Genomic DNA, 11,177 nt, shown 5'->3' with positions numbered 1-11,177 from the left:
TGCACCACCTACAAATACTTCAAACACTTGTGGCTTTGAGACACTCTGCACAAAGCCTTTCATAGAATTGCAGGGTGGTTTAGGTTGGAAAGCACCTCTGGATTCCTCCCCTGCTCAGTAGGGCCATATAGATCCTTTTTCTCCAGCAATGTCACCTATCTGCTTCCTGCAGCAAGAGAAAGCCGGAGAGGCATATAATCCCAAAGTTTAGAGCTGTTGTGTTGTATAGAAAGACTATGGACAAGGAAGTTGTCTAATGTCCAGAGCTTATTTATTAATTAAAATTTTGGTTTCAAGGTTGTAAATGTTAATTTACATCTTACAGATAATCTGCTCTGAGAGCTTCTACAGACCCTGCTTTTTAAGTAGCAATGGCTCTATTTGGTTAAATTCACTATGCAGAAGTCAATAGGAAAAAAGCAAAGGACTAAACATTCCTATAAACATTGATCTTTTTGGACCACAATCAAGTAAGAGTATTACAAAGCTGACCTGCTTTGTTATACCTATGGAAGTGTTATAACTATGGAAGCACTAGTAGGAGTATTCATGGGGAAAGGCAAAAGTGCCTCAGCTTTCAGATGTTCAAGAACTGATGAACATTTTCTGTTTGTGAAGGATGGAAGCGGGAGTCTTCAGGTCTGGATCAATTCTGTGCAATGATTCTCAAAACTCATATTGACGCCTCCAGAAATGAAACTCGCCATAGACAAGGAACATCAGGAGAAATATCATTTGATCCTTTTACAGAGATTAAAGGCAGTGCAAGTACAGATATATATCTAATGGTAAGCCCCAAAATTCAATGACAGTACAAACTAAAAGTCTGAACAACATAGAAAATGGTTTAGCTCCATCAACCCATCTTGACGCCATCCAGTTTCAGCAGCCCTACCTTTTAGCCTGTGTGTTGATGCTAGGACTTGTGATAAATTTCAGGGACAAGGAACTCTTGATATCAGGTCAGATACACCTGAGGTCTATAATGCTGAAATGCTTTTTCCGGGAGAAAACAGGAGCTCCTGTTTTCTCATAGAAATGCGTTTTCTGGGAGAAAACAGACACTAGGAGCCCCAAGCCTGGTGTGATATACCCGCTACGCAAAACCAGAGTCACATTTAATACTAAAAGAAAACCTCCAGTCAGAGATGAATGTTTAAATACAATTGCAAATGCAATTGCATTTTCCTAAATAAAAAGGTGACGTGTTAGAAGCATAGATTGAAGAACTTTTTAATGACATAGGCCAGTCTGGCTTGTCTTCAAAAGAAAATAAACTCAATAAACAAAAAAACCTAAGCCAAACCAAAACAACCAAACCATACAAACAAATAAAAAAGAAGAAGAATTAACCTTTTTTTCTTTTTTTTTCTGTATGACAGAAACAAGGACTAATGAAGGTAGTATAAGTTTGGCAAAAAGATGGATGATGTGCCTGAAAGTTATTCTCTTCTACAGCTGCTTTTTGTATTTAAAAAAAGAGGGTCAAATCTGGGTTAAAAAGACATCTACGGACAGGTAAGAAAATGTCAGCTTTCAAATAAAAATCTTTAACACTTAAAAATTGCAGCTTTACACATTGACAAAGATTGCTTAAGAGCATAAGTTCAATGGCTTTGGAGAGGAGTCAGCCAAAATAAAATCTCAAGAAATGTCAGGAAGGATCGATCTCTCTTAACTTCACTGGCCACATTCAGCTCTCATGTTAGCAGGTGATCCAATAAAAATGTGAATAAATACAACCCATTGTTTTTAGACATCAAAGGTCACTACATTGAGTTAGATAAGATTACTGCAAACTAAATGCACACCAAACCTATGAACTTTGGGAGTTATGACACATGAAAGCATCTATACTATTCTGAAGAACTTAACAAAGTTTTCATAAGCCAAAAGAGCTGTTAGGAGTCTATGATGCATGAATTAAGAGAATTAGACTTGTATTACTTTATTTTCATAACAGTTTATTTATATTTTGGGTTTATTGATGTTAAAATGCAACATTTATATTAATCCACAGAACACATATGTCAATTTTCAATGTTTTGAAATCATTATGTAGTTACTTAGCTCCTAATAAATGTTTGGTACCCATAGGTCATATACATGATATCACTATCATGTATCAGCTGTAACTGATTTCTTAAATGAAAGCGTTAAATTGTTGAAACCTGAGGTTAGCTGTTCAGCCTGTTCTTTTTTTTCCCTGTTATCTCCTTCAGGGCTTTTTTGTACAGGTAGAGATGAAATTTACAGTATGTGCTTTTTTGCCTTTACAGTTTGTGAATTTTATATCGAACACCAACAGGAGAAATAAAAACTTGTCTCACAGAATTATGACACTGTAGAAGTTAATTATTACTTTGACCCTTTGTACAGAATCTCATGTTGCCTTAAATGAAACATGGTCTTTATGATTTTTGTTTTAGAGTACTGATTTCACATGTGAATGAAATTTGAGTTAAGTAAAAATTATTCCTTTTTTGTGTTTGTTTTAAAAACTGCTATTAAGAATTTGTATTTGTGTCTTAAATAGAAACCACCTTATACATAGAAGACACTTTATATTTCAGAGAAAATTGTTTCCTCAGATCTAATAAAGAATTTTATTTTGTATTCTTGTAATTCCAGCTGTGAAACAAAATTAACATTGCCCGAAAGATGTTACAAAACATTGCAGTCACTTCTGAAAATGTGGGATGTGAATATTTATAAAGCTTTTGAGATTACAAATCTGCAAACTCTAGAACTGGGAATGTCAGCATTAATTAATTAATTAATTAATTACAGTTACCCTGAATATTACCACAGAAGTGTGACAACAGCACACTTCTGTAAACACAAAAATGTTCAGAAATTACCACATACAGACAAGTCTTATCCAGTGCATAAAATGTATTTGTGAAAACCTTTTTGTGATCACTAATTTCTTTTATTTACAGCGTTGTGCTCCCAAATGGCTGAAAAAGCAGTTTAGAAAATGAAATATCAGAAAAGTTGCTACTGTGATTATATCCATACACTTATGTGGGGAAGCCTTAGAGTCTGGTTTTTTTCCTGGCTGTTGTATACCCAAGGATCAAAGGTAGTTGCAGTGCTTGTCTGAATGCAGTGCACATCTAAATTATTTTCACTAGACACTGCCTTTTGCAAAGGATTGAGGGGACAGATCCTAAAACAAATTAAGATTCTTATCACAATGTCTAATCTCTATGTGCCCGTCCCTTCAGAGACCCATCAGAATCCCAAGGTTAGTGACGCTTTTTACATGTTCACAGGGAGTAAACCTACAAGTTGGTGACTGTGAGTTGAGGATTTTTCACATGTTTATAGAACAGTCTCCAGAAAATTTCAGGCTCTAGTGATTTTCTGTCTACTGACAGGATGTGCTGCTCATTCTCCACTATGCAGGGAAACTGAAGTGTATCTTGTAATTGGGAAGTCCTCACCAAAGTACCTACTAAGCTGGCAGCTTATTTGGTTGGCTTGCCACACTCTCCAGTCTTCAACAAACTTTCAAAGATGACAATCAAGTCACAAATAATTGTGTGCACGCAGGCTTGGCCTCCCCCAGCTCTCATTCGCTGTCTCGGTGACAGTGAATTATCTGAAGTTCCTCTCCCTCTGAGAACACCAAGCAGGCAGCTCAGGAGTCACCCCAAGAAAGGCAGAGTGAATGATTTCCATGAAACACTTGCCTTTGTGAGCTGCCTGTGCAGAATGCCTGGCTCAGGAGCTCAGGTGGGATGCAGATCTTTGGAAAGCGCAGATCAGTCTGACTGAACATTTTCTTTCAGTGCTCGGCTAACCCCAGGTATCAGAGAAAGCAGCACGTACATAACTTTCCACAGGAAGGTGCCACACTGGTGGGAACAGGAGTGCAGGGAGCTGTCCTGTGTGCTCCCACCACTGCTGTCCATGGGGTGTCCAAGCAGCAATGTGGGCTGGGCTCCCCTGCCAGGTGCACCCTGAGGAGATGGAACCCCCCGTGTCAGGAAGACATGGAACTTTGGTGCCAACTCCCACGTTTTCAAGCACTTTTGTTTTGGTCCTACGTCTTCTTAAAAAAAAAAAAAAAAAAGAAAAAGAAAAAGAAAAAAGAAAAAATTTGGATGCTTTTCTTTTTCATGTCAGTTCCAAATATTTATGGGAATTTGCATATGGGGAGCCGAGGGAATAAAGGCTGCACCTCCCTTCCTGCTTGTCCAGGGTGCGGTTCCTTATCGCAGCAAGTCCCGGCTGCCCCGGAGATTGGGGGGCTGCTCTCTGCCGGTGGGAGGCCAGGGACAGGAGGCAACTGTGTCCAGCTGTGGGCTGATTACAAGGTATAACCCCTAGCACCAGTACAGATTGAGGGTGACCTGCTGGAAAGCGGCTCTGCTGAGGAAGACCTGGGGTTCCTGAAGGACAACAGGTTGTCCTTGGGCCAGCAGTGTGCCCTGGTGGCCAAGAAGGCCAATGGTATCCTGGGGTGCATCAGGAAAAGCATTGTCAGCAGGCTGTGGGAGATGGTTCTGCCCCTCTGCTCAGGCCTGGTGAGGCCAAATCTGAAGTGCTGTGTCCAATTCTGGGCTCCCCAGTACAGGACAGACATGGAGCTCCTGGAGCAGGTCCAGATGCTGTAGATTAAGGGGCTGGAGCATTTCTCTTAGAAGGAAAGGCTGAGGGAGCTGGGCCTGTTCAACCTCAAGAAGAGACAACTGAGAAGGGATCTTATCAATAATTATCTGAAGGAGGGTGCCGAGAGGATGGAGCCAGGCTCTGTTCAGTGGTGCTGAGCAATAGGACAAGAGGCAATGGGCAGAAACTGATGCACAGAAGTTCCACCTGAATCTGAGGAAGAACTTCTTGACAGTACAGGCAACCCTGGACAAGAACACATTGTCCAGAAAGGTTGTGTCCCTCAAAAGAGGTTATTCAAGAACGATCTGGAAGCAACCCTGTTCAATGTGCCCTAGGATGGCCGTGCCAGAGCAGGGAGGCTGGGCCAGGTGACCCAATGTGGTCCCTTCCAACCTCACCCGCTCTCTGATCATATTAGGTAAGGCTATCAGCGTTTCCAAGAAACAAAATAAGTACATGCGCATTTCAGACACCAGTCGGGAATACACAGTGGTATTTCTTTTGCCCCTAGAGCACTGTTCGGCCCAGCCAAGGCACCCGCATGCCTGTGGCCTCCGAAGGCTCCCCGGCCCCACAAAGCTCCCCCGTCCCCGCAGCGCGGCCTCCCCGCCCGGCCCCGCCTCCCGGCAGCCCCCGCGCGCCGCCCGGCCTCGCGAGACTCTGGGCTCTCGCGACAGCGGGGCGCCGCCATCTTACCCGCTCGCTCGGGCGCTCGCTGTGTCGGGCGCTGCGGCTCAGGGCGGCGGGGGAGCTGCCCGTCCCGGACCGCACCGCACCGCCACCGCCGCCGCGCTCGGCCGCGCCGCCCTCCGCCGGGGGGGCACCCGCGCAGCGCCCGGGACGCGCTCCCCGGCAGACGAGCGGCGAGAGCGGGGCCCGCGGGAAGCAGCCGCTGATCGACTGGTTCCGCCCCCTCCGTGTCGCTGGGCCTCCGGCCCGTGCCGGGCGGCTTCTGTCGAACCGGGAGGCGGCGGGGAGAGCGGGGAGGCGCGGCGGGAGCCGGGGTGCCGGCCGGCGAGCGGCGCGGACCCCGCCGCCGGGGCTGCTGCTGCTGTTGCTGCTGGCGGGGAGGCGGGGGGCCCGGGCCGCTCTGGATGGTGGTTAAAATGATCATAGAAAACTTCGAGGCGCTGAAATCCTGGCTCAGCAAAACCTTGGAGCCCATGTGAGTAACCGCGACCCTTCCTCGCCCTCTCTCCCCCTCGAAATAAACCTTCCCCTTGCAGAAGATGGGGATCCGCAGGGGCGGGAAACGCGGTGCTGGCGAGTCCCGGGAGGGCATCCCGGGAGATGCCCTCTCAGCATCCTCCTCCGGCCGCCGTGTGTGAGGGGCTGTGTCGTTCTTGCGCTCTCCCGCTCTCCCGTCGCCGTCCTCGGCCGGGAGGTAGGACCATCTCTCTCCGGAGGATGCAGCTTCCCCCCCTAGCGACCGCGTTCCTCTTCCTTTTGTAGCCCAGGGAGAGCGGGAGACGCTGTGTGTGCGTGTGCAGCTCGCTGTGCCCCGCGCTCAGCCCCCGGAGAGGCCACGCCAATGAGCAGGGCCCGCCGCCCTGTGCAGGGACCTTCGACAGAGCTCAGGTGCCGCTGGGATGTCCAGCGGGATCCTGGGATATTCCCAGTAGCATTTGCTACAGACTCGTCGCACATCATTCTTGGTTATTCGGAGTATTTGACGCTGTCTGGTTTCCCTTCACCCAAATAATAATTGCATCAGTAGAGGACTTGGGAGTAGGAGCCCCAGAGAATAATTTGTCTGTTTGTGAATACGTGCGTGCCCTCTAAGGATAGCATTCGTGTGAGTAAGTGGGGCTCTTCTGCAAATGCGTCTTCCTTCTCTGAATGGTATTTTAGTGGAACTGAAGTGTGAACTTAGTTTTAAAGGTTTATCTTCTGGAAGGTTTATCTTCACAAGTATGGTGTCTATGGATGAAACCATGCACTTTTTTTGTCATTCTGGACCACTATTTTAACATGTCTGAATTAAATTTGTTGGAGTTTGATTTGAGTTAAATGAACTAGAACTGAATTCAGTCTGGTGTTAACTTTTGTGCTGAGATGTTTGCTCACTGTAGGTTTTACTCTTGACGAGTTCAGATGGGGGAGCAAAAATTGCTTTATTGCTTCCATAACCATTAGTTGAGTATTTGTATGTACAGATGCAGTTTGTAGGGCTTATGCTGAAATAACTTGAAAAAGTTATAAAATGCTGGGACATTTTTAGGAGAGCTTCACTTGAGTTGTTCTTTTGTTTGTTTGGAGCTTTTTTTTTGAGGTGGTGGGAGAGAGGTGGTGGTTCTCCTATTTTCCATAGGGTCTAATCCAGACCACACAGAAAGAGATGATCTATGAGCTTACTTTCAGTGGTCTTTGAATTAGGCCTGCAGCAAATTACACTGAGTCTTTATTTGAAAAGGTTTGACGTTTAAGGTTTTTATTTTGCGGAGAAAAAAGGGCATCATCTTGTAAAGCTGTAGTTTGGGGAAGGTGAATTACTTTTTATCTTGGGTCAGTATAATGCAATATATTGTGTTGTGGGGTAGTAGACTTCCCTAGTCCTCTGCTGCATAGTGCTCACTATTAGTTTCTGGGTACTCTCTTGTATGAGTATTTTGTTAATGGCAATCAGCAGTTTGATGTCAGTATTTTAGAGTGTGCTGATTTAGAGACTTGGAACAGACTCAGGTTGGTCCATGTTTCTTTGTTTGAATATTAAACCATGAGCTGTCTTAGCAATAGTCAGCAATTAAAGGATGAAATTGAGATTTTCAGCTTTCGTGACCAGTGCAATTTTCTGCCTTTTTTCCGCTAAGAAGACCAGTGTGTATCTGTTAGGTTAAATGCGGTTGTCGTTTTGGAAGACTCTGGAGAGCTAGGGAGATGCTGGTCTGGAGGATGATGAGTTCTCTGCATTTTTAGCTTTGGGAGGAAACAAACCAGCCGTGACTGTCATTCAGTTTTCTGCAGTGTCCTGTGTAACCTACTGTTGAATAGATGTTAGAATTGGTGGAGATGTATTGTCCTTTCTTAGCAGTCAAATACTCCTGGAGATGCTTTTGCTGTCAGCTATCTGAAGTGTGTGCCTACAGCCATAGCTTCTGGCTGTATGAAAATTTCAGTGTGCAGCTACTTCTAAAGTAACTGTTGCACTACTAGTACAGTGAGGCGCTAACTGCTGAGCCTCTGGAGGTGTTGCTGTACGAAAAAATGATTTTTGACTTGTCTTTTCCTGTTAATGAAACAAAAGTGCCAAGTGTTGTCTAATGGCTCTTTCACACCTTTAGCTGGAAGATAACGTGGTTAACTTAACCTGCTAACTACACTAAGACACTATTAGGCTATTGTGGAGGTGGTGTCTTGGTGGTTTTACGGGGAGAAGTGCATTTAAGAAAAAAACATGAAATAATTTTATACAGAAATGTCTCGATCTATATTTATGTGCTAGTTACCTAGAGCTGAATAGTTAGAACGTGCTGCACTTTCCAAGCTGCCTTTTCCGAGGAGCTAGCCTTTTTAAATCAGGACGTATAGCTTGTTCCAAGGGCCATAATGCATGTACATCTCAAACATAATGTTTCAGAATTAAAATATAGCAATAGCCACAAAATTTGTCTCATTTTATCTTTAAACATTCTAAAAATGCTGACTTCTTAATCTAATGAAACAAGCGTGTTACATAATTGTGTAGACTGGACAAGATTTGGTTGTTTGTTGGACTGCTTTCGCATGGAGTCTCTGGGAAACACTGCTCATAGACAAGAATGTTTGAAGGGGAGAGATGGTGGAGGATGTAAGATTTGGAATTTTGTTAGTGGTAGGTTGTTGGGTTTGTTTGTTTGTTTTGGACTACTCTGATGCCTTTGGCAAAGCCTTGGTGATCATCCCTACAAAAAGGCCTTATGTGAGTTTTGTCTTGTTGCAGTGAGGCAGAAATTGCAAATGCTGCCATGCTGGAGCCTTTGCACAGTCCAGCTCCGTTTAGGGGTAATAGTTCTGTAGGAGCTTTCTGCAGCTCTTCAAGAAGAGGCTGCTTTTGTGGTTTTGGAAATAACTCTTCGTGCAGAATTGCTAAATATACACTCAGAATCATTGCAGATAGAGCCATGTAAATGTAGTACCAGTACAGATAGGGTGGCAAGAGGCTTTTTGTGCTGTGGCTACTGTGTGTTTGACTAGAATTGTCTTGTATATTCAACTCCAGTCAGCTCTGTAAAGAAGGTATTTGTTACCAGTCATCCTCGTTGCTTGCAGACAGCAACGAGCTAAGTTTCTAGTGTTACACACTTTCTTGTTCATGGCATGGTTTCTATCAAGTATTGGAAAGTGTTAAACTTGGAATATAACAGTCTGCCTGTCACTTCTGATTTCTATACTAACAAGGCACACACTGAGCCTGTCAATTGTGATGAGTTTCTTTCCTGCAAGTCCATTCCAGATACTCTATAAACTGTGTATATGGTCCTTGCTGGAATATCAGGATCTGGCTTGGCAAAGTTCCAAGTAGGGATTTCTTTAATTTTTTTTTCCTTGAATTTGTTTGAATCGCTACTTGTGAAAAAAACGAGCTTTTTGTACTAATGCAATACTCACAATTTCGCTTTTAAGATGCTGTAATGTTCTCCCCCTTGCCCTAATTCTCTACACTGGAAAGTTTCCTTGGTTTTAATTACTTTGTGTAAAATAAATTAAATTGAAATATTTGTGGCCTGCTGAATTTTACGTTTAGTTTGATTAAGGCTCCCATATCTAATTTTTTTCCACTTCACTGTATTTACATTTTTGTGAAGGTTTGTTCCTGTACTAAATCAAACTTGAAAAAAAGATGAAATGCCTACAACATTTATGCAGTATTTAGGCATACCTCATTGAAATGGAAAGGTATTTTTCATTGGTGAATTCTGTAAGTGAATGTGGTAATGACTTGCATCAGATGGAATAAAATGAAAATTGTTTAAAGAATATTTTGAGTATATCATTGGAATATTTTTTGGTAATTGATCTGTGTCCTCTGGTGTTATGCCCTCACTGCTCTTTGTTTGTCAAGCTTTTCAGACCTTTTTTTTTGGCTTCACAGGTTACTGGGAAAAGGTAGCAAATAAAAACGGTTTAACAGTGGTGTAAGGAATATGCTGATAAGCGAGGACCTTGAAGGCATGGAAATAAGTTCAAATGAAAAACCTTGTCATTTATTTCATGTGGCGCATCACCCTACCAGTAACACTCATTGGGCCACCATGACATTTCTCTCATTTTCCATAAAACTTCCTTAGAAGTTCAGAAGCAATAAGCATGTCTCTTCATTTCACTTACTTTGTTAACACCTTGTGTGAAGCTGTTTGTAACTAAGATAAATAAAGCACAAATGCACATCAGTGGTAGGTAGTTTTTAACACTAGTTATTTTTCTGCATCTGCTATGAAACTTGGTAGTCTGTTCACCTGACTCACGGAGAGCTACTGTAATTGAGAAATCAAGGTTCCTAGCCTAGAGTGCCAATACTGCTAAGCTTCTGTGTAAAAATATTATGTTAGTATTTAAAGAGTGGTATTAGGTATAGTTGGAAGCAGAAAATAAAAAGGAGAAAACTATTCCTCGTTACAGGAAACCTTTTCTGTTCTTGCAGTCAAGTGAAACCCCTTTGACTGCATTGCGAGTCACAGAGACACTGTGATGAGTTTTGATTTCTGCATTGAATGGTGTTGGAGAGCCAGCAAGCTGACAGCTGTTCTGCCTCATGAGAGCTGTCTTGAATCTAGGGGTGGTATTCTAGGCTGCCAATTACTGGTTGCAGCTGTATGAACATGTCAGATCTGGGTATCAGAATAATTTAGAACTGATTTAATAGCATCATTAGCTTGAATAGCAGCTTTGGAGGCTGCAGCGTTCCTCAATGTGTTTCTATTGCTTTAAGTACTGTTAGAGAGGTAATTAAAGTGAGTGTCATAAGAGTGGTGCTTCTCAGCTACGATAGTGTCTCAAGATAAAAGTTGGATCTTGCTGAATGAGTTGGTTGTTCATTTTACTTACTGAAGTAAGTTTACACCGTATTACTTTACACCATAGCTTTTTATAGATTTTTTTTTTTTTTTTAGTAACAAGAGAGTGGTGCAGCTGCCTGAATTAGGCTGGCTCCACTGCCCAGTAGGCTGTGTGCATCTTTCTGCACCCACTCAGCCCTGCAAGTAGAAAGCATTTCTCTCAGCCTTCAAACACAGCCATGTCCACATTGGTTAATGTCAAGAGATGAGCCGTATTTTAGCAGTCGGTCTTCAGGCAACAAAACTAGACTCTGAAATTTAGGTTATTAACTCTCAGGATCAGAGCACAGCAAACGGCATGCACCTACATGTTATTTCCTTTAGAGCAACACCATTTGTTGCTTGGAGGACTGCAGACATGCTTCTGAGGTTTTAGTGTGTTGTAGTAGTTAAAATTTTGTAAAGGAACTAGTTTCAGGATTTGCAGCATCTTTTTGGTTTGTACATTAATTTTAAAACTGAAGAAAAAATCCCCTTGTGTAGTTCCTTTACATCTTAAAGTAGTGTGTGCATACAGAG

At 43.0% G+C, this 11,177-nt stretch overlaps 1 protein-coding gene across 3 annotated transcripts in view; it reads left to right on the top strand.

The window, feature by feature from the left end:
* Positions 1-5,298: 5,298 nt before the first annotated feature.
* The window catches only part of RBM26 (RNA binding motif protein 26), a 49,511-nt gene continuing 43,632 nt past the window's right edge, over positions 5,299-11,177 (top strand). For all 3 annotated transcript variants that reach the window (XM_041471225.1, XM_041471226.1, XM_041471223.1), the window contains exon 1: positions 5,299-5,788. In XM_041471225.1, coding sequence (XP_041327159.1) covers positions 5,718-5,788 — 71 coding nt within the window. In that variant the 5' untranslated portion in view covers positions 5,299-5,717. The remainder of the gene's footprint in view (positions 5,789-11,177) is intronic.

This window comes from Pyrgilauda ruficollis, unplaced genomic scaffold (assembly GCF_017590135.1).
Source record: "Pyrgilauda ruficollis isolate IOZ18807 unplaced genomic scaffold, ASM1759013v1 scaffold26, whole genome shotgun sequence".
Classification (NCBI taxonomy): Eukaryota; Metazoa; Chordata; class Aves; order Passeriformes; family Passeridae; genus Pyrgilauda; species Pyrgilauda ruficollis.
Note: the sequence above shows the minus strand (reverse complement) of the source record. Positions and strands in the feature narration are given on the sequence as shown.